This window comes from Emys orbicularis, chromosome 4 (genome assembly GCF_028017835.1).
Source record: "Emys orbicularis isolate rEmyOrb1 chromosome 4, rEmyOrb1.hap1, whole genome shotgun sequence".
NCBI lineage: Eukaryota > Metazoa > Chordata > Testudines > Emydidae > Emys > Emys orbicularis.
The window spans coordinates 152,275,878-152,299,976 of NC_088686.1; the positions used below are offsets into that span (position 1 = coordinate 152,275,878).

At 52.2% G+C, this 24,099-nt stretch overlaps 1 protein-coding gene across 1 annotated transcript; it reads right to left on the bottom strand.

Moving 5' to 3' along the window:
- Nucleotides 1–329: 329 nt before the first annotated feature.
- Nucleotides 330–23,409, bottom strand: LOC135876993 (glycine N-acyltransferase-like protein 3). Its single transcript, XM_065402310.1, has 6 exons — nt 23,258–23,409; nt 7,040–7,169; nt 3,242–3,349; nt 2,705–2,831; nt 2,221–2,368; nt 330–819 (listed from the first exon to the last, which is right to left on the bottom strand). Exons 1-6 carry the CDS (start codon nt 23,407–23,409, stop codon nt 330–332), a joined length of 1,155 nt encoding a protein of 384 aa, XP_065258382.1.
- Between the last annotated feature and the right edge of the window lie 690 nt (nt 23,410–24,099).

Sequence of the window (24,099 nt, forward strand, 5' to 3'; positions counted from 1 at the left end):
TGAGCCCTCACCCTGCTCTCTTTGGGGCCAGCACTGACTGCCGGGGAGAGCGCCCCCTACTGAGCCTCTGCCCTGCTCCAGGGGATAATGGAGCATGAGCTAGTCTCCTCTACCAGGCCCTGGCTTCCCAAGGGCTGACAGCTGAGCTCCCTGGTGGCTGGTCGATGTGTCCCCTTCTCGGGGGTGGCAGGTCCCTGGGCATGGCTGGGCTGTGTCCCTGTCTCATCCCCTCCCCGAGGGCTACGTGCTGGCAGACCGTGGCTGTCCCCAAGGGCTGTGCGCAGGGCCCTAGGCCATGTCCCCTTCTCCTCCTCTCCCCTCCCCCCGTGCTATGTGCTATGTGTGTGTGGCCGTTCCCCAGAGCTGGGTGCAGGATCCTGGGCCGAGGCCAGGGCACTGGCTGACTGGGACTGGGTGAACCCAGGCCTCACCATCAGCTGGTAGAACACCCCAGGCAGGATGCGGAAGCCGAGGCGTTGCAGGGTGTGCAGTGAAGGCTCGTTGTGGGGCAGCACTCGGGTGTATACAGGGAAGCCGCGGGCATGCAACTGTGCCGCCAGCGTCCCCACCACGGGCCTTGTGTGGTGCTGGCCGCGATGCTCCGGGAGGGTGTAACCGTGCGTCAGGGCAGCCAGCGGGTCAGTGAGGGACCAGGAGATGGGGGTCCCCTCAGGGGCCAGCAGGCAGGCATTGGGGAAGTGGCGGATCAGGAGGCACAGGTACCGCAGGCTCCAGCTGTTCCTCCCAAAGTTCCAGGTGTCTCTGAGCAGCATGGCATGGGCGGGGGACACGGGGGCCAGCCTGAGTCCCTTGTCAGGCCTGCAAGACAGGGCAGGGGGGAGAGAGACACAGGACGGGGTGGGGTGAGCACAGAGGGGGTTGACCTGGCAAGGGGAGGATGTCAGCGTGTGGGGGGCAGGGGGAATAGAACCAGCACGAGAAGGGGTAAGTCTAGGGGAGGGGAGCGGGGAGCAACCAAACATGGGAGGTGTGAACATAGGGGGATATTGACCCAGCTTCGGGCTTGGGGTGCAGTGAGCCCGGGGCTGGGAGGGTCGAACTGGTATAAGGGAATGAGCCCGGGGAGCAGAAATTGAGCTGGTATGACATGGCATAGGAGAAGAGCAGTGTCCGGCGGTGCCATCCTCTTCCCAGTTGTGGGGCTGAGATGGGCTGGACAGAAAAATGGAGGGGATGGGGGGTTGCCGAATCTCAAACTGGGGGGCATGGAATGTATCCTGTGGGGGAGGGGTGTGCCACCCAGCTCGGAAGGCAGCGCCATCACCAGCAGCAGCCGAGACCGACGGGTGGCATGGTATGGCATTGCCATCCTTACTGCTGCGTAACGTTGGGCCTTTGCACTGGGAGGGGAGGCTATGGAAAATTCTGGGGTGCCTATAGCCCCCATATCGCTCCTCCCAGTGTCCCCCATGGAGGGGAGGGAGGCTGGAGGGGGAGTGACCTGGCAAAGGGAGAATGGGGGGAGGCTGAGAGAGGATAGACCTGGTGTGGGGGAGAAGGGGGAGCCCTGGGGGGACGGGATCAAGTCAGGCCCTGGCACATGCGGGGAGGGGATTGACACACTCCCGCGGCCTCAGCAGAGGGGCTGTCTGACAAGGCCCAGTCCAGCCCCAGCAGAGTCATCGGTGCCAATGGGCCTTGGCTAAGCTCAGCTCCCTGAGATGAAAGCACCAGGGCTCAGTGGGCAGCGAACACCCTTCCCGGAGACCTACCCGCTGACAGGAAAGGAGGGACCAGGGGACTCTGTGCTTGGAGCCCCCTCCCCTCAGAGGGGACGGCTCTGGGGTCAAGGACCCCTGGCTGTCCATCCCAGGATACTGAAGGGTTACAGACTGCCCCTCCCCCTGCTCTCCCCATCCTGGGACCAAAGAGGTTCCTTGGCCAGGCTGCGTTGCCCCTGCCCCCTGGCGAAGCTCTAGGGCTGACTCAGCCCTGCCCCGGAGCAGGATGGGAAATCCTTGGCAGCATGTGCCCAAGGCCTGGGGCTGTGTGTGTGGCCGTGGTGATGCCCTCACTCTGCCAGCACCGTTAGCCTGGGGAACTCATTGCCACCAGATCTAGGGTGCAATGGAGGCCTCTGGCCTGGCACCCCGGGGTCCTTCTCTTCCCCCAACCCCGCTCCCCCCTCCAGCTAGCAGAGGCTGGTTGTGTACATTGCCCCATTCTCTCACACACACCCCATATCTGGGGGGCACCTACCGATACTGGGGCATGGCAGGTGGGTCTGGGTGCAGCAGCGGCCGGTACGGATACGTCTCCATCTCAAGCCCTCTGGCCCTGGCGATGTCCCTGATGGTCTCGTATACCCCGTCCTGCAGGGACAGCCGTGCGCTGTCAGCAGGGGCCCCTGAAAGGTGCCCATGGACGTGGGGGGCCCAGCCCGGTGCGGGAGAGCATCAGGGAGGGGCCAAGGGCCACTGTGAGCCAGCATGCCCAACTGAGGGTTCCCAAGCTTGGCTCATTCAGGATCCCGGGTCTGGATGGAGAAGGGACTCAGGTGAGCTTCTCGGGGCTATTGGCCCGTGGGGGGGAGGGGCCCAGGCAGGCTCCTCAGGGCTATTGGCCTGGGGGCGGGGGGTAGGGGCCCAGGCAGGCTCCTCAGGGCTATTGGCCCATGGGAGGGGGGAGCGGTCCTGCCCCCCATGTGGCAGGTGCTGGATGGAGCAGGGCTGGAGGGGCTCACCCTGTATCTGGAAGGCCTGGCCCCAGTCCACAGCGCGGCTGTTCTCCAGCAGGGCCCGGCAGGCGCCCTCGTCCCGGTAGAAGGCCGTGTACAAGTTGGTGAAATAATCGCTTGGGTCCCGCGCCACCTGCAGGGGGGACACTGTCTGTGGGTGAGCGCAGCCTCTGCCCTCCCCCCATGACCCTCAGGGACGGCATCGGAGGAGCGGGGCACAGTGGGCCCCAAGTAAGAGATTGAGGAGGGGGGAAGGGGCCCTGTGAACGGAGCCAGGGGGCTTAGGGGAGAATGGGAAAGGGGCTCTGGGCAGCAGAAAGGGGAAACAGGCTGTGGGGAGGTGGGGCAGACAGAAGGGGGAGGGGTAGAGATGACACCAAGCAGGGAAAGGGGCAAGGAAGTCGGGGAGGGGCAGTGATGGCATGAGGTGGGGGAGGGGAGCAGGGCAGTGATGGCGTCGGGGGGGGAGGGGAGCGGGGCAGAGATGGGGTCAGGTGGGGGAGGGGAACGCGGCGGATGGGAGGGGCCCAGCAAAGGCCGCACTTCTCTGCGTGGCCGGGTCAGGACCGTTTTGAACGCTGGCCATGAATCCACCAGCACCTCCTGGCCAGCCGGGTTCCCGCGGTTCACATGCATCACAGCGCCGTAGACCTGCCAAGACACAGGGGTCAGAGTCCGGGGATGTCCCCGATCCCCAGGATCGGTGCTGGGCCCCAGCTTTTACTCTGCCCCTTGGAGGAGCCCTCAAAGTGCCACCCCCCAGGGGCCCCACTCTTCCTGCGGGGCAGGCCACCGCCTCTGAGGTTGAGCCTCTGGGCTCCAGCCCTCCTGCTCCACCCCGCGAGCTCTGCCCGGTGCCTCCCACTGAGCCAGACCCCGGGAGAGACCTGGCCGCTCTTGGGGGCTCCCACACCCCAGCCTGTGTTTGCAGTGACACCCGGCAGCATTGTCAAGCCAGGCTGGTTTATGAGTCACGGAGCGGCCTTAGGTCAGCAGAGAGAACTGGGGGTAAAGCAGTGTCCATTGCGGTCAGCCAGGGCCCAGCCAAGCTGGACTGAAAGTCCCTTTCCAGGCTGTCTCTGTCTCCGTCTGACCTCCTTGGCCAGCTCCAGGTGAGAGCCTCCATCTTTGTCCAGTACCCCCCACCTCCCAGTCCTGTGCTCTCGAGCTGGGGTCTCTGCTCAGCCTCCCGGCTGAGAGGCGGGAAAATCCAGGAGTCAGCAGCGCTTGCCTTGTCACTCTGGGTCACTTAAACTAGTGACTGTCCCAGTGAAGTTCGAACCCCCAAATGCTATCCATAGAAGCCACAGCATCTTCCCCATCCCTGTCCTACCAGGCACTGCCAGCATGCTCACAGCTGGCTCGAATCAGACTCACCCTTTCCAATACCCAGCTCAGAGCAGGCTCACATCCACCGTTAGGGCAGGTCTGTTCACTGACACTAGCAGGGGGCAGGGGGGAGTTTTCATGCAGCCTCAGCACCTTTTGCCACCCCAAAACCTTTGGGTTTGAAACTGGGATGGGATCCAGCCACTGCACCCCCCCATCTGCCAGGGAGTGAAGAGTGTCATGACCCCCCCCCTTCCTCCATGTGTCGGCCATCTTGGGTGCTCCCTGGGGTGTCCTGACCCCTTGAGCATTTGGGGGATCGGTGTAGGTGTGTCCCCCTGCAAGGCTGGTCTTAGCCCAGCCATGTCTCTGGGGTGCTGGTGTCCCAGGGTCTGGTGATGCAGGGGGCTCCCCTACGCTGGTTGTCCCAACCCCAGGGCTGTGTGTATGCCAGGAATCCATTTCCCCTCCTGGGGTTAACCTGTTGCCCTCACCCCAGGCCAGGACCCCTCTGCTGGCGATTCCGGGTCTTAACCTTGGCCATGCCTTGCCCGTGTCTGCCCATGCTCAGCTGGGGGCTCAGCTCCCACCAGGTTCCGCTCTGACTCTGTTTCCCCAGGGAGAGCAGGCTGTGAGCTGGCTCCCTTGGCCACAGCCTCAGGGAAGTTCTGCCGGACCCCGTGTGACTCACATGTCCCGTGTGGAGATTGGGGGGGGGCGGTTCCCCTGCCCCACTCAAATACAGGGGGTCAACTTCCAGACAGACAGGTGTCCTGAGCTCAACAGCCTTTCCTTAGTGTTACAGGCAAGGGGGGAAAACCCTGCTCCCTGCCGGCCGAGCTATTCGCCTTTTCACTGATACCTCCAGTCTGAGCCTCTGGCTCCTGGGGTTCAAACCCTTGGCTGGGGCAGGATCAGGGACTGGATTTTGTCTTAAGGTGATACAGAAAATCTCAGCAGGAGGTCAAAGCCGATGTCCAGGAGAACCATGACTACCAGCCCCCCCCCACCCTGAGTCCTCTGTCTGCACTGGGATCCGAGCTGTCGGGAGGGCTTCTCCCAGTCGGCAGGTGGCTTCCATTTAGGTCCCACCCTGGGTCTTTTGCACACCCCAAAACCTTTTCATATAAGCCTCAGGTGTCAGGTCAAACATAAGCAGTGGAGCCTTTTTGAACAGTTCCCAGTCCCCAGTATTAACGCCGTCCATCTGGCTGTACGTCTCTATGGCTTTGGGGGCCCGAGCATGGGGGTGAGACAGCAGAGCTGGTGCGAAGGGTAAACCAGGATCAAATCACAACCCTTCTCAAAGGCATTGAGGTTGGTGTCTACAGCCCCTCCTCCTCCTTAAACGGACAATTTAGTATCCAGCTCCCTGCGGAATTCAGCATCCCTGGGGCCTTTGCCCACTTACCCTTTGCTGCATTTCTTCACATTTTTGCTGCTTCTCACAGCCAGCTGGTTCCCTCTCACGGTTTGCTTCCCGCACTTGGTAGCCAGGGGAAACTGAGGCACACATAGGATTCATACAAATATATAAAAGGCCCATTTTGTCAATGGTTTAGCTGGGTGTGGTCAGAGCCACCCATGGTGAGGACCAGGAGGAAATTCAGAGCCAGGGGGTGGGGGTGGTCAGAGCCATGATTGGCTAGCACCCAGCTGTCCCACACTGTGATTGGCTGCCATGGAGCCGCCCACATGTTCATTGGCTTACGCAAACCCTGACCATACTGAGATTGGCTGGCACAGAGCCCGCTTGTGCTCTGATTGGATGGGCAGGTCCTGGCGGTTACGCTGGGTGAGCAGTAGGCATTGGTGCTGGATTTGGACTTTGGGAGGCAGGGGGGTGAGTGAGGAGAAGGCCCAGGGGAGGGCTCCTCCACCGCTACCTCTAACCTAGGGGAAGGGCCTGCCACCCCCCTCCCACCACTACCTCTAACCTGGGGAAGGGGCCTGCCCTCCTGCTGCTACCCCTAACCCAGGGCAGGGGGCCTGTGTGATGAAGTAGAAGCTTTCTGTAGTATCTTTCTGATTCAAATGTGTGTCTCAGTTTCCCTCTGCGTCCTGTACTGCTCTGCGCAGCGTGTGAAGGGAAGGGACGGGTTGTGACTCATGTAACAGCCCGGCTGGAGACCAGCCTCATTAACCAAGGGAATAAAGTCTACACACACGCAAGGAGGATCTGGAGAGACCATGGAAACCCCAATGGCTGGGGTGGATGTTCACACCGAGCGAGTGAGATTCCCCCTCACGGCTCTGCAGCAGAGAGGCCCCCAGCTGAAGCACAGCGGCCGCGAGGGGTCAGGATACGGGGCTAAGAGCCGGCTTTTGGGGGGTCTCAGCATCTTTCACCTTGGCCTAAGAACAAAGGGACAGAGACAGAGCGAGCCATGGGGCCCATGACGTCTTGGCTGGCTCATTGCCCAGGCTTGGCCAGGCTGGGCTGTGGCTTAACCTTTGATTCCCTGTGCTAACCTGAGGAGTCTAGCCAGGTGACTAATGAACCACTCCTCTGTTTTGCAAAGGCTGCCGGGGTCTCTGCCAACACACACCGCAGGGGCCCGGTCCAAGCCTCCCGCAGGCATCTGGTTCGGCTGCATTCGCTGCAGGGAGCCATGGAGAGAGATGGGAGGGCTGGTGTCAAAGGCCCAGTGGTGGAGGTCACGGGCCTGCCCCTGTGGAGCTGTGTGGAGCCTCGGGCCCTGGCTCACTACCGGGGTCGCTCCTAGGGGACTGGTGACAAGCTGGGGTATGGCACATCCCCTGTGGATCTATGAGAGCCTGCCCGGCCCCTGAACTGCTGCCCCCTGACCTGGAGAAAGGGTCTGCCCCCCAAACTGCTACTCCCTGACCAGGTGGAAGGGCCAGCCCTGCATGTACCCCAACCCAGGGGATTGCACCCCAGTCCAATATGTGCCCCATCACCCAGGTGTCTATGAGGGACTTTGCCCTGCTCTCTGCCCAGCCCAAGGGTGGGAGGGTTCGGCCCTGCGGGGGCATGCGAGTCCTGGTCACCGGCAGCGTGTCAGGCAGGCCCCGCTGTAGCATCCCCTCCAGCAGCCGCAGCTTGGAGGAACAGCTCAGGATCAGCATCGCTGGCCGGGATGGGCCTTCACAGCTTCCAGCGGGACAGTGCGAGGGACACCTGCGGGGACAGGAGACCCATCAGTTCCCTGTGACTGTCTCCCAAGCCCAGAGACAAGCTGCCAGCTCCCAGCCCTGCCAAAATAGCAAACACTATGTGTAGAGCCCACAATAGCTCACCAGTCTGTGCGCAGCCCCCCGTGTGTTCACCAGAGACCCTACAATAACTCACCAGTCTTCTGTGCATGACCCCCGTGTTCACCAGAGACCCTACAATAACTCACCAGTCTGTGTGCCGCCCCCGCGCTCATCAGAGACCCTACAATAATTCACCAGTCTTCTGTGCATGACCCCTGTGTTCACCCTAGACCCTACAATAACTCACCAGTCTGTGCCCAGCCCCTGTGCTCCCCAGAGACCCTAAAATAACTCACCAGTCTGTGCATGGCCCCCGTGCTAACCAGAGACCCTACAATAACTCATCAGTCTGTGCATGGCCCCCGTGCTCACCAGAGACCCTACAATAACTCATCAGTCTGTGCATGGCCCCCGTACACACCAGAGACCCTACAATAACTCACCAGTCTGTGTGCAGCCCCTGTGCTCACCAGAGACCCTACAATAACACACCAGTCTGTGCATGGCCCCCGTGCTCACCAGAGACCCTACGATAACTCACCAGTCTGTGTGCAGCCTCTGTGCTCACCAGAGACCCTACAATAACTCACCAGTCTGTGTTCAGCCCCTGTGCGCACCAGAGACCCTACAATAACACCCCAGTCTGTGTGCAGCCCCTGTGCTCACCAGATACCCCAAAAGAAGAAATCTGCTGTAAGGCCATGTGATGCCAGGGCTGTCCGTACAGGGCTGGGGCTCCCACTCACCTGGGGTGACTCCGTGCCAGGGGAAGGAGCAGTTCCTGGGTGTCTGTGGAGCTACGAGGTCCCTGTCTGTCTCTCCTTCAGGGGCTGCTCCAGCCTCTTATTCCCCAGCGAATGAACCATTAACAGAGTCTGCCAGTCCTGGAGCCCAGAGGCAGTGACATCCCTGCACCCGCTTGGCACAGTTGATTGGGATTTTGCTCTGGGCAGAGGTGGAGGGGCCTCCGGGGAAATGCAAATGCACCCAGAATGCACCAGGTCCAGGGGCAGAGTGAGAGCAGGGGCTGCCTGACCCCCTTCTCCACCGGTGCCCCTCAATCCCGACCTGCAGCCCCCTGCTATGCCGGCCTGGTCTTGGTCACTGTGTGTCCACGCTGCACCCAGCACAATGGGGTGCCAATGACCCTGAGTATGAGCGCCGCACAGCAGGAAATGTATTTCCTATAACATACCAGGATTCAGCTTGGGCCTTCTCATCACATTTGAAAGCCCCAGCGTCCTGGAAGACAGTGCCATGGTGAATAGAGCCACTTTGGGTCAGATCAGCCAGTGGGGGGAAAAAACCAACAAAACCAGGGGATTGGTCCCTGTGACAAAGTGGGAATTTTTTGTAGTATTTTATGACCCGTGTATGTGCTTCAGTTTCCCCTATGTGTTGCAGTGTTACCCTGTGGGGAGAAAAAATAGGAGCAAGTTTGCTCTCAGGACAGGTTCCGAGCCATAGGTGGGCGTCACCTCCCTGTCTGGGTGGAGGAGGGAGTCATTAAGGAACTAGTGGAAATTGACCCACATCAAGAAAGGGGTCAGAGAGACAATGCAAGCCCCAATGGTTTATGGATTTCCCTGCCTCTCAGCAGGGAAGCTGAGTAAAGACCCCACCTCGAGAACAAAGGACTGAGAGGGGGAAGGTAGGGGAGTGTGACAGAATGTACCCTTGTGCCCACACCGTACCCACTGTTGTAATAATCTTTGTACAATCTTGCAATGTATTATTTGTAAATGTATAATTTGCCGGTCAGTATTGCCCTGATCTAATATGTGTGTGGCAACATTGTACGTGAAGTGATAAGATTCTCCTTTATGGTGTTAACACGTGCTCTAACCTGAGGTTGGCAAACAGGCCTGTCTCAACAAAGGAATGGGTGCTCTGTTTAATTTGCATTTAAGCAACAAACAGAGTCATCAAGCAGGAAGGGAAACAAAAGAAACTCCAACAGGGGAGGAAAAAGCAGCAGGGAGCATCCTTCCCTACAGACTCTCTCTCCTGAATCTCAGCTGCAAATGTTTTCCAAGTGTTTCCAGCCCTCTGTGGAGAAAGAAGTGGTTCAGGACTATTTAGAAAAGATGGACGAGCACAAGTCCATGGGGCTGGATGCATTGCATCCGAGGTTGCTAAAGGAGTTGGGAGATGTGATTGCAGAGCCACTGGCCTTTATCTTTGAAAACTCATGGCAAGTGGGGGAGGTCCCGGATGACTGGAAAAAGGCTAATGTAGTGCCCTGGAAAAATCATGGAGCAGGTCCTCAAGTAATCAGTTTTGAAGCACTTTGAGGAGAAGAAAGTGATAAGGAACAGTCAGCATGGATTCACCAAGGGCAAGTCATGCCTGACTAACCTAATTGCCTTCTATAATGAGATAACTGGCTCTGCGGATGAGGGGAAAGCAGTGGACGGTCTCCCACAGTATTCTTGCCAGCAAGCTAAAGAAGTATAGGCTGGATGAATGGACAATAAGGTGGATAGAAAGCTGGCTAGATCATCAGGCTCAACGGGGAGTGATCAATGGCTCCATGTCTAGTTGGCAGCCAGTATCAAGCAGAGTGTCCCAGGGGTTGGTCCTGAGGACGGTTTTGTTCAATATCTTCATTAATGATCTGGAGGATGATGTGGACTGCACTCTCAGCAAGTTTGCAGATGACACTAAACTGGGAGGAGTGGTAGATATGCTGGAGGGTAGGGATAGGATACTGAGGGACTTAGACAATTAGAGGAAAGTCATTGAACAAAATGCAGGGGCCAGGAAAAGGAGTGAAATGGTGAAGGTCAGCCAGGAACAAACAGAACTGTCTCATGGCCCTGAATCCGGTGTGTTTTGGGGAAAGTTGAAGAGACCACAGAAAGCCAGTTTGTTAAGTGGGGAACATGGAGACCTGGGAGATGGGTCGGAAATAGGAGGGAGCGTGGACTATAATGGCAGAGAGAAAGGAGGGTCAGGGCAAAACTGGGAGGCAAAATCAAATCAGTATTTTAGATGCCTATATACAAACGCGAGAAGTATGGGTACTGGTGAGTTATTGTAGGGTCTAACCAGGAAGAACTGGAAGTGCTAATAAATAAATACAACTATGACATTGTTGGCATCACCGAAACTTGGTGGGATAATACACATGATTGGAATGTTGGTGTGGATAGGTACAGCTTGCTCAGGAAGGATAGACAGGGGGAAAAGGGAGGAGGTGTTGCCTTATATATTAAAAATGTACACACTTGGACTGAGGTGGAGATGGACATAGGAGACGGAAGTGTTGAGAGTCTCTGGGTTAGGCTAAAAGGGGTAAAAAACAAGGGTATGTCATGCTAGGAGTACATTACAGGCTACCTAACTAGGTAGAAGAGGTGGATGAGGCTTTTTTTAAACAACTAACAAAATCATCCAAAGCCTAAGATTTGGTGGTGATGGGGGACTTCAACTATCCAGATGTAACCCTTCTGCCCATCTAAGTTGGCAGCAACAAGGGCCGGGTTCTGTATCTAGGGGTTCCGTTTCAATAACACAATGCAAAACCGGCTCGAGCCCCCACCCAGTGACCTGGGACAATTACATACCACCCCCCTGGGTACCTCTAAGAGGCAATACTTCCCCTCTCGCAAGCACAGAGTCTGAGTGTAGCAGAAAATGTTTAATAACATGAGGTAAACGACATCAGCATAAAATTGGAAAAACACCACAAACAGGATTCATAACACAAACCATGAGCAAAACCCACCCCAGCAAATTGGGCTGTGTCCTTTCCCTTTGGCTCTTGAATCCAACAACCCAAAAATCACCCAGAGTCCCCAAAGTCCAACACCCCCAAAGTCTCTTGGGTCCAGCAACCACCAAAAGTCCCAAAAGTCCAACAACCCCCAAAGTCTCTGTCCCTGGTCAGTGCAGCCCCAGAGCAAAAAGGGGGGGGCACGCAGGGTGTTAAGGGGCACCTTACGTGATCCGAGGCTGGCCAGACGTCTGTTTCTCCGTGGGGGTTCCGCCGCAGCCTTCACCACGAGCCAGTCCACTTTCCTGCCATCCCACAAACTGCTCTGCTCTACAAGATGCTCCGCTCCGCTCACCGACCTGTGAGCCGTTCCAGCCGTCCCCGCAAACAGCTCCGCTTGCCGTTCCTTGGGCCACTCCAACCGGCCCCACAAGGCTCCGCGCCACTCGCTGCTTCTCCAGTCGTCTCCACAAACTGCTCCACTAGCTGCTGAGCAATATAGCTTCAGGCTCCCCCACTAGTTAACACAGCACTCAGTGATCTCTGCTCTTAATAACTTTAGCTCTTTTGTGATTTCAGCTCTTAGCGATTTCAGATGATAGTATAGTAGGGGAGCCCCAGTGCTGGTGCACCATTGGCCCAAAGTGAATTCAGCTCAGCAGCCTGTAACTAGACTCCTAATGGAATCAAAGTTAGCTCTGACATTCAACAGTGGAGAGAGGCAGTGGTGCAATTGGTGTTTCAAACCCTCAAAGAGGGCCCATACCATCAGGTACAAATACCTGTCCCCATCCTCTCTCAATTCACTGGGTTTTGTAACCCATGCCCCTTGTCAAGCAAGTGCTACTTAGGTAATGGTGAAGGACTCACTCAGTCCTTCTGTCATACAACAGTTCCACTGGCCTTGATTCACAGAATCAGGGTAACAAAACTTTATTCTTCCTGCCCCAATAATAGAGAAACTGGGGATCCCACACCAGCCAAAGTAACCACTTTCAGTTGCTGTTGTTCCATGCCAGGCGAGTGGGTGTGCCTATGAAACAAGATCAGCCCCTGGAGTTCTTTTCCACACTCGCCATAATTCACCACCAGATGTCAGGGTAGAGCTCATCCTGACTCTGCTTACATCCTCCCCCCAGCCGAGAATTTGTCGTCCCGACAAATCACACTCCCTATTATACCAACTCACTGGTTCCCTCCAAAGGGCCTCAGATAGCCCACTTTAGCTTCCACAAGCCTGTGTGCTAAACATATTGGTTCCTCACTAGTCACCCCAGGTGCATCATAAGTCAACCGTTTTACTGGTCTTATTACCCTGTCTCGTCTATTGAGACTCTCTGTTACCGTGGTAGAGTGGACAGCGTCTTGAACGACAGATGGGGAGGTTTCCTTTGAGGGCCCCTCGGCTACTGGCATAGGCCCCTGCAGTTCTAGTTCTAACAGTGGAGGGTCCAAGGTGCCCAGGACATCCTCCACCTGTATGTCTCCACTGTCCAATAACCTGTGTGTGTCATCACATGGGGGTCCCACCAGTGGCCCAGTGGTGTCAGGAATGGGCCTAAATACTTCTGCCATGGGGGTTAGGGAGGAAGAGGAGGAGCTCTCTTTTGATGCTGATCGAGACTGAAATCTTGTCTCCATCCCAGGATACACCATGGTTGTGTCTTCCTCCTCAGACTCACTCTCGCATGTGCTGCATAGGGGTAGGTTAGCTGCAGGGGGCTGGCTGTCCACGTTGGAGGGCAGCTTTGGTCCAGCACCTTCGTTCCGCCCGATTGCCCTGTTGTGGCCCATCTCATACGGGGTGTCTACCAATTCCCCCACAGGGAGCAAAAGGTTTCTATGCACTGTCTTTGTCTGCCCTGGACCATCTTCAGGTTTGATCTTGTAGACCGGCAGATCTCCTAGCTTTTCCATCACCAAGTAAGGCATTGCCTTCCATCTGTCAGCTATCTTGTGTTTGCCAGTAATACCCAAATTTCGCAGCAGGACTCTGTCCCCCAGCTGGAGTTCTTGCAGACGTACCCTAGCATCATATCGATGTTTGTTCCGGTCTGCGTTCTTCCGAGCCGCAGATGTAGCTAAGTGATAAGCATCCCGCAGCTTTTCTCTTAGTCGGGATACATATTGCTGATGAGTTTCATAGCTATCTCCATCCTCTGATACACCAAAGCACAGGTCTATGGGTAATCTTGGTTCTCGCCCAAACATTAAGAGATATGGGGTGACTCCTGTAGCATCATTCTTTGTGGCATTGTAGGCGTGCACCAGAAATGCGACATGTTGGCTCCAGGTTGCCTTCTGCTCTGGCCGCAAAGTCCCCAACATATCTAATAGGGTTCGGTTGAACCTCTCTGGCTGTGGATCACCTTGAGGGTGATAAGGCGTTGTCCTAGACTTTTTAATTCCCGCTATCCTCAGCACCTCCTTCAGAAGGTGACTCTCAAAGTCCCGCCCCTGATCCGAGTGTATCCGGGCTGGAAATCCATAAACTGAGAAATATTTCTCCCACAGTACTCAAGCAACAGTGATGGCCCTCTGATCACGTGTGGGATATGCCTGCGCATATCGCGTATAATGGTCAGTCACTACTAGAATGTTCCCAATATTTCTCTTGTCTACTTCTAAAGACAAGAAATCAATGCATACCAGCTCCAGAGGTTTGTTGCTGGTGATGTTCTTCAGATATGCAGCCCTCGTGGGCAGAGTTTTCCTTTGAACACATCGAGCGCAGGTCTCACATTTCCTGCGAACATCTTCAGCCATCCGAGGCCAATAGAACCTACTACGAATAAGTTCCAGGGTCCTCTCCATCCCTAAATGGCCAAAGTCATCATGCAGGGCCCTCATGGCCAGGGCTCTGTACTCTTTTGGCAGCACTAGCTGTGCTCGTTGCTTTTGTAAAGGGTCTGTGGTCACTCGGTGTAGCACTCCCTGAATCAGTTTTAGTTTGGTCCATTCTCTCAATAGTAGTTTACCCTCCGGGTTAGGTGGGACAACCACAGCTGGGCTTCGCCCCTCCCTTTTGGCAAGTAGTGTATCACGAATGTCAATATCTTGCAGCTGGGCTTCCTGCCAGTCAGCCGCATTGAGCATGGGCAAAGGAGATTGGTCCAACGCAATATAGTTCACTGAAGCAGAAGGCACGCATTCAGGGGGCAGGCCCAAAGCTTCTGCAGCACATCCATGAAGACTTTCATGGGACTCTGGCTCCCGGCGACTCACACTGCAAATAGCCCTCACTCCATCTGTGGGTATCACAGCAACTCCTGGTGCCTGTGGACGCCTGGACAATGCATCTGCATCTACATTGCTTCTCCCTGATCGGTATTGAATGCTGAAGTCATAGCTAGCCAAAGCGGCCACCCATCTTTGCCCTGTAGCATCCAGCTTAGCACTTGTTAACACATAGGTCAGTGGGTTGTTGTCTGTCCACACCTGGAACTGAGCACCATACAAGTAGTCTCGAAATTTCTCAGTGATGGCCCATTTCAAGGCCAAGAACTCCAGCTTGTGGGTGGGATAGCGAGTTTCACTATCAGACAGTCCTCGGCTGGCAAAGGCTACAGGTTTACGTTTTCCTTCCAGTTCCTGGTACAGTACTGCTCCCAGACCCTCCAAACTGGCATCAGTATGCAGGATAAATGGTTTGCTTGGGTCAGCAAAGACTAGGACTGGAGCATGAGTTAGGCAAGTAATGATTTCTCGAAAAGCCCTTTCACATATCTCATCCCACCGTGGCCCAAATGGTTCGAAGGGGCCATAGTATCTCTGCACAGGAGGCTTTGGGGACCTCCCCTTATTCTTGGTCTTAGATTTGTTCCTGCTGGACTGGTATCCCCTGGTAAGATCATTCAGAGGTTTTACAATCGTAGCATAGTTTTTCACAAATCTGCGGTAGTAGCCACTAAACCCAAGAAAAGTCTTGAGTTCTCTGTAGTTACTTGGACATGGCCATGTAGTGAGTGCTTCTATTTTATCGGGATCAGTACTCACACCCTCTTGGGACACGATGTGACCCACATACTTCACTGAGGTCCTGCAGAACTGGCATTTGTCAATTGAAAGCTTCAAACCATAATCCTCTAACCTATCAAGCACTTTAAGAAGTCTTTCTTCATGCTCCTCCAAGGTTCTTCCAAACACAATCAGGTCATCCAAATAAACTAACACTTGCAGTAAATTCATGTCTCCCACAACTTTCTCCATAAGACGTTGAAATGTGGCAGGTGCTCCAGAAATCCCTTGGGGCATGCGTTTGTCGTGGAAAGAATCACCCATGCAGTGATTTTAGTTCACAGACTCAGAGCCTGAGGCCTTTATTGCAATACATACCAACGCGTTGGGGTGCAGTTTTTCAAACTGGCGCCCCTAGCAACAGCTCACAGGCTGCTTTTATTGCATTAAACCACAAGCAGGGTACAAACAATACGTCATGAATTAAATCATTGGGGGCAAATCACAAGCTGAGCAAGGGTTGAGCACGAGCTTTGGGGACAAATCACAAGCTGGGCAAGGGTTGAGCATGAGCTGATCATGAGCTAGGAAGCAGGGGTTGGGGTCAATCTTCTCACCCCCCTCCCTACCCTCTGACTTAATTTCCGAGGAGTGGGTGTTTGTTTGGGTAGAAGGGCGCTTGGTGGTTTCCGCAGGGGTGGTGCTCGGCCCTAGCTTGGGTACATTTCTCAAGACTTGGACTATGTCATTTTCCGGGGGATTTCCGCAAAGGCTTAAGGGGGGGGGGTTTCCAGGGGAGCTTAAAGGAGAGCTATCATTGGTTACATTGCAGATAGCTGGACTTGGAAAATATTGCAAATAGTTATAGCAGCAAGGATGATTAACTCTCTGCAAAACAATTTACAAATCACAAGCATCTTACGTTATTTCCGTAGCTTCTTACGTTATTTCCGTAGCTTGCGGTTATCATATTTCATCAGTTATGAACATATTTCATTAGTACTGCTGCAGGGGGGGGGGTTATTCTCCCATTCCCTCCTCTGGACATGACCCTTGACCGAGTTTGGCAGAAAACTGTGCAGTTTAGTCTAGTTTAAGCTTTAGGCCTGCCCTACTCTGTGCAAAGGCCATCAGCATAACAGATCTCTGTTGGAGGGTTTATTTTGGGGCCTTCAGATTCAAAGCTCTAGCTATCAAAAAGAAAGCCCCCCCCTCTATTTCCCCACACGTTCAAACTGATAAAACCCTAATGGGCAGATGAAGGCTGTCTTCTCCTTATCTTCTTCACCCAGAGGGATCTGGTAGTATCCACTCCGAAGATCCAACACAGAGAACCACTGGCTTCCTAGCAAACAGTCTAAGGCATCTTGGACTCGGGGCATTGTGTACTGGTCAACCACAGTACGGCGGTTTAGGGTGCGGTAGTCAATACACATCCGGATTTTCCCATTCTTTTTACGGACCACCACAATGGGTGAGGCGTATGGGCTGCGGGACTCTGTAATGATGCCATTCGCAGCCAGCTCCTGAAGATGTTGTCGCACATCTTCCATCTCGGAGAGGGCAATCCTCCTAGATCTCTCCCTGAAAGGTCGAGAGTCATGTAGTCTGATGTTGTGCTCTACTCCTTTTGCACATCCCACATCCCACTCATGCAATGAGAACACCTTGGATCTTTCACAAAGTTTCCTCCTCAGGCGATCTTTCCACTCCTCGGACAACGGTGAATCTCCAAAGTCAAACTCTGCCGGGTCTATTGTCGGAACTTGAGTCTCACACTGGGGTTTTACAATTGATTCAGGCTCGAAGAGGTCTGCTATCTTTTGTCCTTGTTTCACAACAACATCTCGACTTGTTTCATTAGCAATCAGTATAGTCACCTTTTCCTGGGCTTCAGCAGGTAGGGTTATGACTCCACTGGGGACCAGCACTCCTTCCGGGAGCTCTCCTTCAACTGGCTGCTCTACCATTGCTAATGCCCCTTTACTGCCTTTCAGCCGGGTACTCATGACAAGCACTTCCTGCTCTGTCCTTGCAGGCACTACTAAGGGGGTTGTGCCCATGTACTTCAGCGCCCCAATCGGTAGCTCAGATGTCTCCTTTTTAGCACCCTCAATCTTCCTATAGGCTTCAGCACAAAGCGTATGGATCATCAGGGTATTCAGGTACTGGTCCCCAGCCCGTCGTCTGCAGTAATCCGCGAGCACCTTGAAGAGACTGGAGTTGGTCCCTATCAGCACAGACACATCAGAGGTCCCTTTAGGGTCAGGGCATATTAATGCAGCTGTGTCCACCTCTTCTCTTACCCCAGCAACCTCCTCTGGGAATTCCATGACATACCCTTGGTAGGGGTATTCATCCATGCTGAGGCCACACAGACCAACGCCAGTCAGTGGCTGTATAGGCAGGTGCCTAAGCATCTGTTGGTAGAATGACTGAAATATAATAGTCACTTGAGATCCAGTGTCAAGCACGGCTTTACACTCCGCCCCTTCAATCTTCACCATGACCTCTGCTCGAGGCCCTATCAGTCCTGCGGGGATCCCAGCTGGACGGTCGCTTCTGGGGGAATCTTCAAATCCTGCAGGCCTGGGTGGTCCCCGTCCCCGGACTCTCTGGCAGCTACCGGATCTCTCCCAACTGATCCTCAGCTTTCCATACACTAAGGAGGGGTTTTCTTCATTATGGCACTTGCCAGCACTGTGTCCATCCTGACCACATCGGTAGCAGAAGAATTGTCCTTTCCCCCTTCGCCCAGGTGGGATGGTGGCTCTAAATGCTGACTTCTCCATCGCCACAGTCAGAGGCGCCTTATTCCTGGAAGTCTTAGCTCGGTCAATGGTGCTTTGCAGTTCAGCTATCCGTTCTGTCAGGGCCTGCATTTGTAGGGCAAGTTCCTCTGTGGTGCTCACCATCAGTACACTGGCCGTTTGCAGTGGTGTTGTGCCGGCTGGCTCCAATGTTTGGGCTTCCCAAAACTCGCTGGCAGCCTGCCTTTCTTCCTCTTCTCTGACCTCCTTTATCAGCTGGGAATAACTTGGGGGATGTTCCCGTCGTTCTCTTAGCCGGAGATGGAGTAGAATCGGGTTCTGATACTGAGCTCCTCTTACAATTTGAGGCAGTCTGGTCTGATCCATCTGTTCAGCAGTCACTGCTCCCCTCATGACAGCTCTCTGAAGCAGTCTCTCCAGCCTCTGTATATAGGCTGAAATCTTCTCGCCAATTTGCTGTCGGGAATTAAGGAACTTACAGTAACTGTCTTCAGGGCCCTCTACGCTCCCAAAGGTATGATCAAGGGCCTCTAGGCAGTCCTTCACACTGACCCCAGGGTCAATGAGCTTCAGGGTGCGAATCACATCTAATGCTGGGCCACTAAGGCTCTCTATTAGACATCTTCGCTTTTCTGCATCGGGTACGGCCCACTCCTGCAGCATTCCAGTGGTATGCTCCAACCAGGGTTCAAACTCCTCTGCCCCAGCAAATAATCTTAACTCACGACAAGAGTTTAACATAGCCTGGGACAGCACAACCTTTTCCAATATTTGCCCCAGTGCTTTTGCCCAATCATTGGCTGAGGCTGCGGCCCCTGAGCTAGAGGCTGCAGGGCCGGGGCCCAACAAACCTGACATATTAGCCATTATACAAACAGTAATTTCCTCAAAATATAACCACAATTGTTTCCCAATGCAGTGGAACACTCAACAGGTGCTTGCGAGGGGTACTGACCCAGGGAATCCCGGACGAGCCCCCAAAAGTAACCACACCAGCCAAAGTAACCACTTTCAGTTGCTGTTGTTCCATGCCAGGCGAGTGGGTGTGCCTATGCAAACAAGATCAGCCCCACTCGCCATAATTCACCACCAGATGTCAGGGTAGAGCTCATCCTGACTCTGCTTACACAGATATATGTTGGGGAAATAATACAGCGGGGCACAGACTATCCAATAAGTTCTTGGACTGCATTGCAGACAACTTTTTATTTCAGAAGATTGAAAAAGTTACTAGGGGGGAAGCTGTTCTAGACTTGATTTTAACAATAGGGAGGAACTCGTTGAGAATTTGAAAGTAGAAGGTAGCTTGGGTGAAAGTGATCATGAAATCATAGAGTTTGCAATTCTAAGGAAGGGTAGAAGGGAGTACAGCAAAATAGAGACAATGGATTTCAGGAAGGCGGATTTTGGTCAGCTCAGAGAGCTGATAGGTAAGGTCCCATGGGAATCAAGACTGAGGGGAAAAACAACTGAGGAGAGTTGGCAGTTTTTCAAAGGGACACTATTAAGGACCCAAAAGCAAGCTATTCCGCTGGGTAGGAAAGATAGAAAATGTGGCAAAAGACCACCTTGGCTTAACCACGAGATTTTGCATGATCTAAAAAATAAAAAGGAGTCATATAAAAAATGGAAACTAGGACAGATTACAAAGGATGAATATAGACAAACAACACAGGAATGCAGGGGCAAGATTAGAAAGGCAAAGGCACAAAATGAGCTCAAACTAGCTACAGGAATAAAGGGGAACAAGAAGACTTTTTATCAATACATTAGAAGCAAGAGGAAGACCAAGGACAGGGTAGGCCCACTGCTCAGTGAGGAGGGAGAAACAGTAACAGGAAACTTGGAAATGGCAGAGATGTTTAATGACTTCTTTGTTTCGGTCTTCATGGAGAAGTCTGAAGGAATGCCTAACATAGTGAATGCTAATGGGAAGGGGGTAGGTTTAGAAGATAAAATAAAAAAAGAACAAGTTAAAAATCACTTAGAAAAGTTAGATGCCTGCAAGTCAGCAGGGCCTGATGAAATGCATCCTAGAATACTCAAGGAGCTAATAGAAGAGGTATCTGAGCTTCTAGCTATTATCTTTGGAAAATCATGGGAGACAGGAGAGATTCCAGAAGACTGGAAAAGGGCAAATATAGTGCCCATCTATAAAAAGGGAAATAAAAACAACCCAGGAAACTACAGACCAGTTAGTTTAACTTCTGTGCCAGGGAAGATAATGGAGCAAGTAATTAAGGAAATCATCTGCAAACACTTGGAAGGTGGTCAGGTGATAGGGAATAACCAGCATGGATTTGTAAAGAACAAATCATGTCAAACCAATCTGATCGCTTTCTTTGATAGGATAACGAGTCTTGTGGATAAGGGAGAAGCGGTGGATGTGGTATACCTAGACTTTAGTAAGGCATTTGATATGGTCTCGCATGATATTCTTATCAATAAACTAGGCAAATACAACTTAGATGGGGCTACTATGAGGTGGGTGCATAAGTGGTTGGAAAACTGTTCCCAGAGAGTAATTATCAGTGGTTCACAGTCATGCTGGAAGGGCATAACAAGTGGGGTGCCGCAGGGATCTGTTCTGGGTCCGGTTCTGTTCAGTATCGTCAATGATTTAGATAATGGTATAGAGTGCAAATATTTAGATAAGAATGTGCGAGTTTCTAGTCCAAGTTTAATGTTAAATGCTTGTTTCAGTGTTGTTTGCGCTCCCAATCTCCATTTTGAATTTCACGTGGTGCCAGCAACCTGCCATTACTGGCTACATGCGGCTGCCTGCAGCTTGCAATACATTTTGCTTTGGGTAATAAATTGGAAATCCCTCCCATTCCTAGATTAATAACAGATGTGCCGCCAGAAACTGACCAGGCTCAGGGGCGACCTCTGCCTCTTGTGTTTCTGATGCTGGTTCCGCGGTGGGCAGCCCCTCTGGGGGGGGGGCATCAGAAAGCCCCTCCGAGTAGGGAACCAGGATGTGCCACCTCATCCAGCGCTTGAGGGGCACATTATAGGTAATGTTATAAGATTCTGCTGTATGATGTTTGTGATGTTATCTGATTAAAATATAACCATATAGATCATTGTTGCAACCACTGTTATATATTTGCAAAAAATCTTGTACAAAATGTGGCATGTAAGATGTCTATGAAAAGGTTATGATTTGCTGAATATGATTATGCTATCTGTATGCACGTATCATTTTTGTATTTGAAGTTATGAGTATTGGCTCTATACCTGGATTTCAACTGTTTGCTCCTGGGGTAACACCCACAAGGTATTTAGTCTGCACATCTTGGAGGGACTATTCAAATTAAGGTTTCAGAGTAGCAGCCCTGTTAGTCTGTATCCACAAAAAGAACAGGAGTCCTTGTGGCATCTTAGAACCTAACAAATTTATTTGAGCATAAGCTTTCGTGGGCTACAGCCCGCTTCATCAGATGCATAGAATGGAACATATAGTAAGAAGATATATATACATACAGAGAACATGAAAAAGTGGAAGTAGCCATACCAACTGTAAGAGGCTAATTAATTAAGATGAGCTATTATCAGCAGGAGAAAAAAAACCTTTTGTAGTGATAAACAAGACGGTCCTTTTTAGACAGTTGACAAGACGGTGTGAGGATACTTAGCATGGGGAAATAGATTCAGTATGTGTAATGACCCATATTAAGTGGCTCATCAAGAAACACTTAACCGACAGTTGACCATGGGAGACCATGTACACTGAATGGACTGTCCTGCAGATGTGCTGTCTGGGGTATAGGTAATGATTTCCTGCTGTGCCTAATCAACATTCTGCCTGGACATGTGACTTGCCCATATCATTCCATACCCCATCTTTTACCTGTAATTTTCTACTAGCTGTGCTGAGGGCTTTGTTTGAAACAATGTTCCACATGGCAGAAGCTATAAAAGGCCCTGGAAACACCTCCATTTTGCCTCTTTCCAGCTCAAACCTCTGGACTAAGGACTTGTACTAATGGAACATTCTAACCAAGGGACTGAGGTCCTTCCAATGATTTGGAAGTAACCAGAGACTTATCAAGCCAGCAGTTTATTCCATCACTGCTACAAGCCTGAACCAAGAACTTTGCAGTTATTGTACTTATTTGATTCCTTGAACCAATTTTAACTCTCACCTTTTTCTTTCTTTCTTTCTTTCTTTCTTTCTTTCAATATACCTTTAGATTTCAGATACTAAAGGACTGGCAACACTGTGATTTTTGAGTAAGATCTGAGTTGTATATTGACCTGGGCATGGTCCTTTGGATCAGAAGAACCTGTTATTAGATTAAATTGGCTTTAAAGAACCACTCATCTATAAGTCTAGTGTTTTTGGTGGCGATACAAGGACTGGAATGCTTAAGGAAACTGCTGTTCTGACTGCTTGTTAGCCAGTGTGGTGAAATAGCAATTTACTTTTGTTGCTGGTTTGGTATATCTCATGAGAGAATAGCCACCAGCTTTGGGGCATATCAGCTCTATTTTTCAGCAGTTGGTCCTGAATTTGGTATTCTCAGTTGTGACCCACGAAGGCTCAGTTACCATGTTGCTAAGGCATATTTCAAATCTGGGGAAGCAGCCCAAATCAGTTCCTCAGAGCAAACAGGGAAATTGACATGTCAGTCAGGTGTCAACAAAATCAACTGGACTATATCACTTAGTTAAGCGGCCATTCTTTGACAGGAAGAAGGATGTGAGCGAGAAATTTACATCTTGGCAAACAGACTCGCTGTTGCCTGAACCCCAGCTAGAGGTGATTCTCAAAGAGGAGCTAAAGGTGTAAAAATGAGGAACAGATGCCCCAAATCACCTCTCTCTCACTCCTCATCTCTACTCACGGCATCAATAACGTTTGAAAGACAAAGGAAGCATCACTGAACTGGGGGAGTCGTCCTGGCTGAAAGAATCCAGCCAGACAGTCGTGAATACACGGCGAGAGAAATCCATTTGCTTTAAGTTCACTTAGCTTGTAAAGTTAGGTATTAGTTTGCATTTTATTTTTTATTTCTTTGTAACCGATTCTGACTTTTATGCCTCATTACTTGTAATCACTTAAAATCTCTCTCTCTCTCTCTGTAGTTAATAAACTTGTTTTGTTGTTTTATCTAAGCCAGTGTGTTTGGATTGAAGTGTTTGGGACCCTCCACTTGAGATAACAAGATTTGTGCATGTCATTTTCTAGTAATGAAATGATGGACTTTCTATGAGCTTGTATTGTCCAGAAGGAGAGAGCTGGGCAATACAAAACGCATATTTCTGGAGACAAGTCTAGGACTGGGAATTTGCTAGTGTCACTCTGCAATATAATTCAGGAGTGGCTGGCTAGAAGCACTCATATATTCAGCTGGGAGTGATTTTGCATGCGAGAAGCCGTGTGTGAACAGGCCAGGAGTGGCTGCTCTCACAATGAAGCAATGTAAAAGGCTCCCCAAATTGGAGAGCTGAGGGGACACAGCTGTCCATCGGTCCAGATTGTACCCTGAGGAATGTACCAATCACACACGACCCCATCAGTGTAATAGTGAGAAAATGGTTGTTGGACATGTAACGTACCTGCCTGGGCGTGTTTGGGCACATCTGTGTCCTGTCGCCTCCTGACATTGACGCCCTAGGCCTAGCCACTGGCTATTCCGAATGCATCTGCTCTGGGCCCTCTTGCCTGGATAGCGCGTCTGCCCCCGTGACATGTTGAGTCTCCATCTCATGCCTTTGGAGGGCTGTACTCCAGCGTACCAACCAAGAGTTGGTGCCTTTGGTTCTGTGTAGCCACGCTAAAGGGGGGCAGTCAGTCAGTACCCAGCGCCTCCGGTTGAACAGGTAGGATCTTAGCTGTCGGACAACCCACAGTTGCCGAGCATTCATGTTCTATAACGACGTCATTCCTTTCACTTGGAGTCCATTTTCTGCTCAGAAAGGGATGGGATGCTGCTCGGTGCCCCCCCCTGCTGGCATCATCAGCGCTCCCAAGCCTGTGTTGGATGCGTCAGTGCACAATTCACTGGCCAGAGTCCGGCTTCGCCTTTCCTGACAGAATTTGTTTTACATCTTCAATGCCCCATCCTGCACTTTGACACCTTTACACTTAGACCTGCACCTTTGAGTCTCTTCAGCACCATTCCCAGGTGATCCTTATGCTCTGGCAAGGAATTGCTGAAGACTGCAATATCCTCAATGTAGACACGAGCAAAGTCCTGTCACCCAGCCACTTGATTCGCAAGCCTTTGAAAGGTGGATCCTGCACTCATTAACCCAAATGGTAACACTTTAAGCTCAGAAAGTCCCAAATTGGTTAGGAAGGCAGATTTTTTTCTGTTTATCACTATCCTAAGGCGATGTGCCCGTATCTCTTTGCTAAATCCTGGCTGTTCGGGTCTCTGTCGGAGCCCCACCTCATC

Bases quoted from the DNA above. Each gene is read 5' to 3' on its own strand.
- LOC135876993 (XM_065402310.1), bottom strand. From the start codon at position 23,409: ATGAGATGGAGACTCAACATGTCACGGGGGCAGACGCGCTATCCAGGC. The intron at 2,369-2,704 runs GTGAGCCCCTCC...GGCACCTTTCAG, and splicing joins CCAGGCCTTCCAGATACAGG to GGGCCCCTGCTGACAGCGCA. The intron at 820-2,220 runs GTAGGTGCCCCC...CCTGTCTTGCAG, and splicing joins CCTGCCATGCCCCAGTATCG to GCCTGACAAGGGACTCAGGC.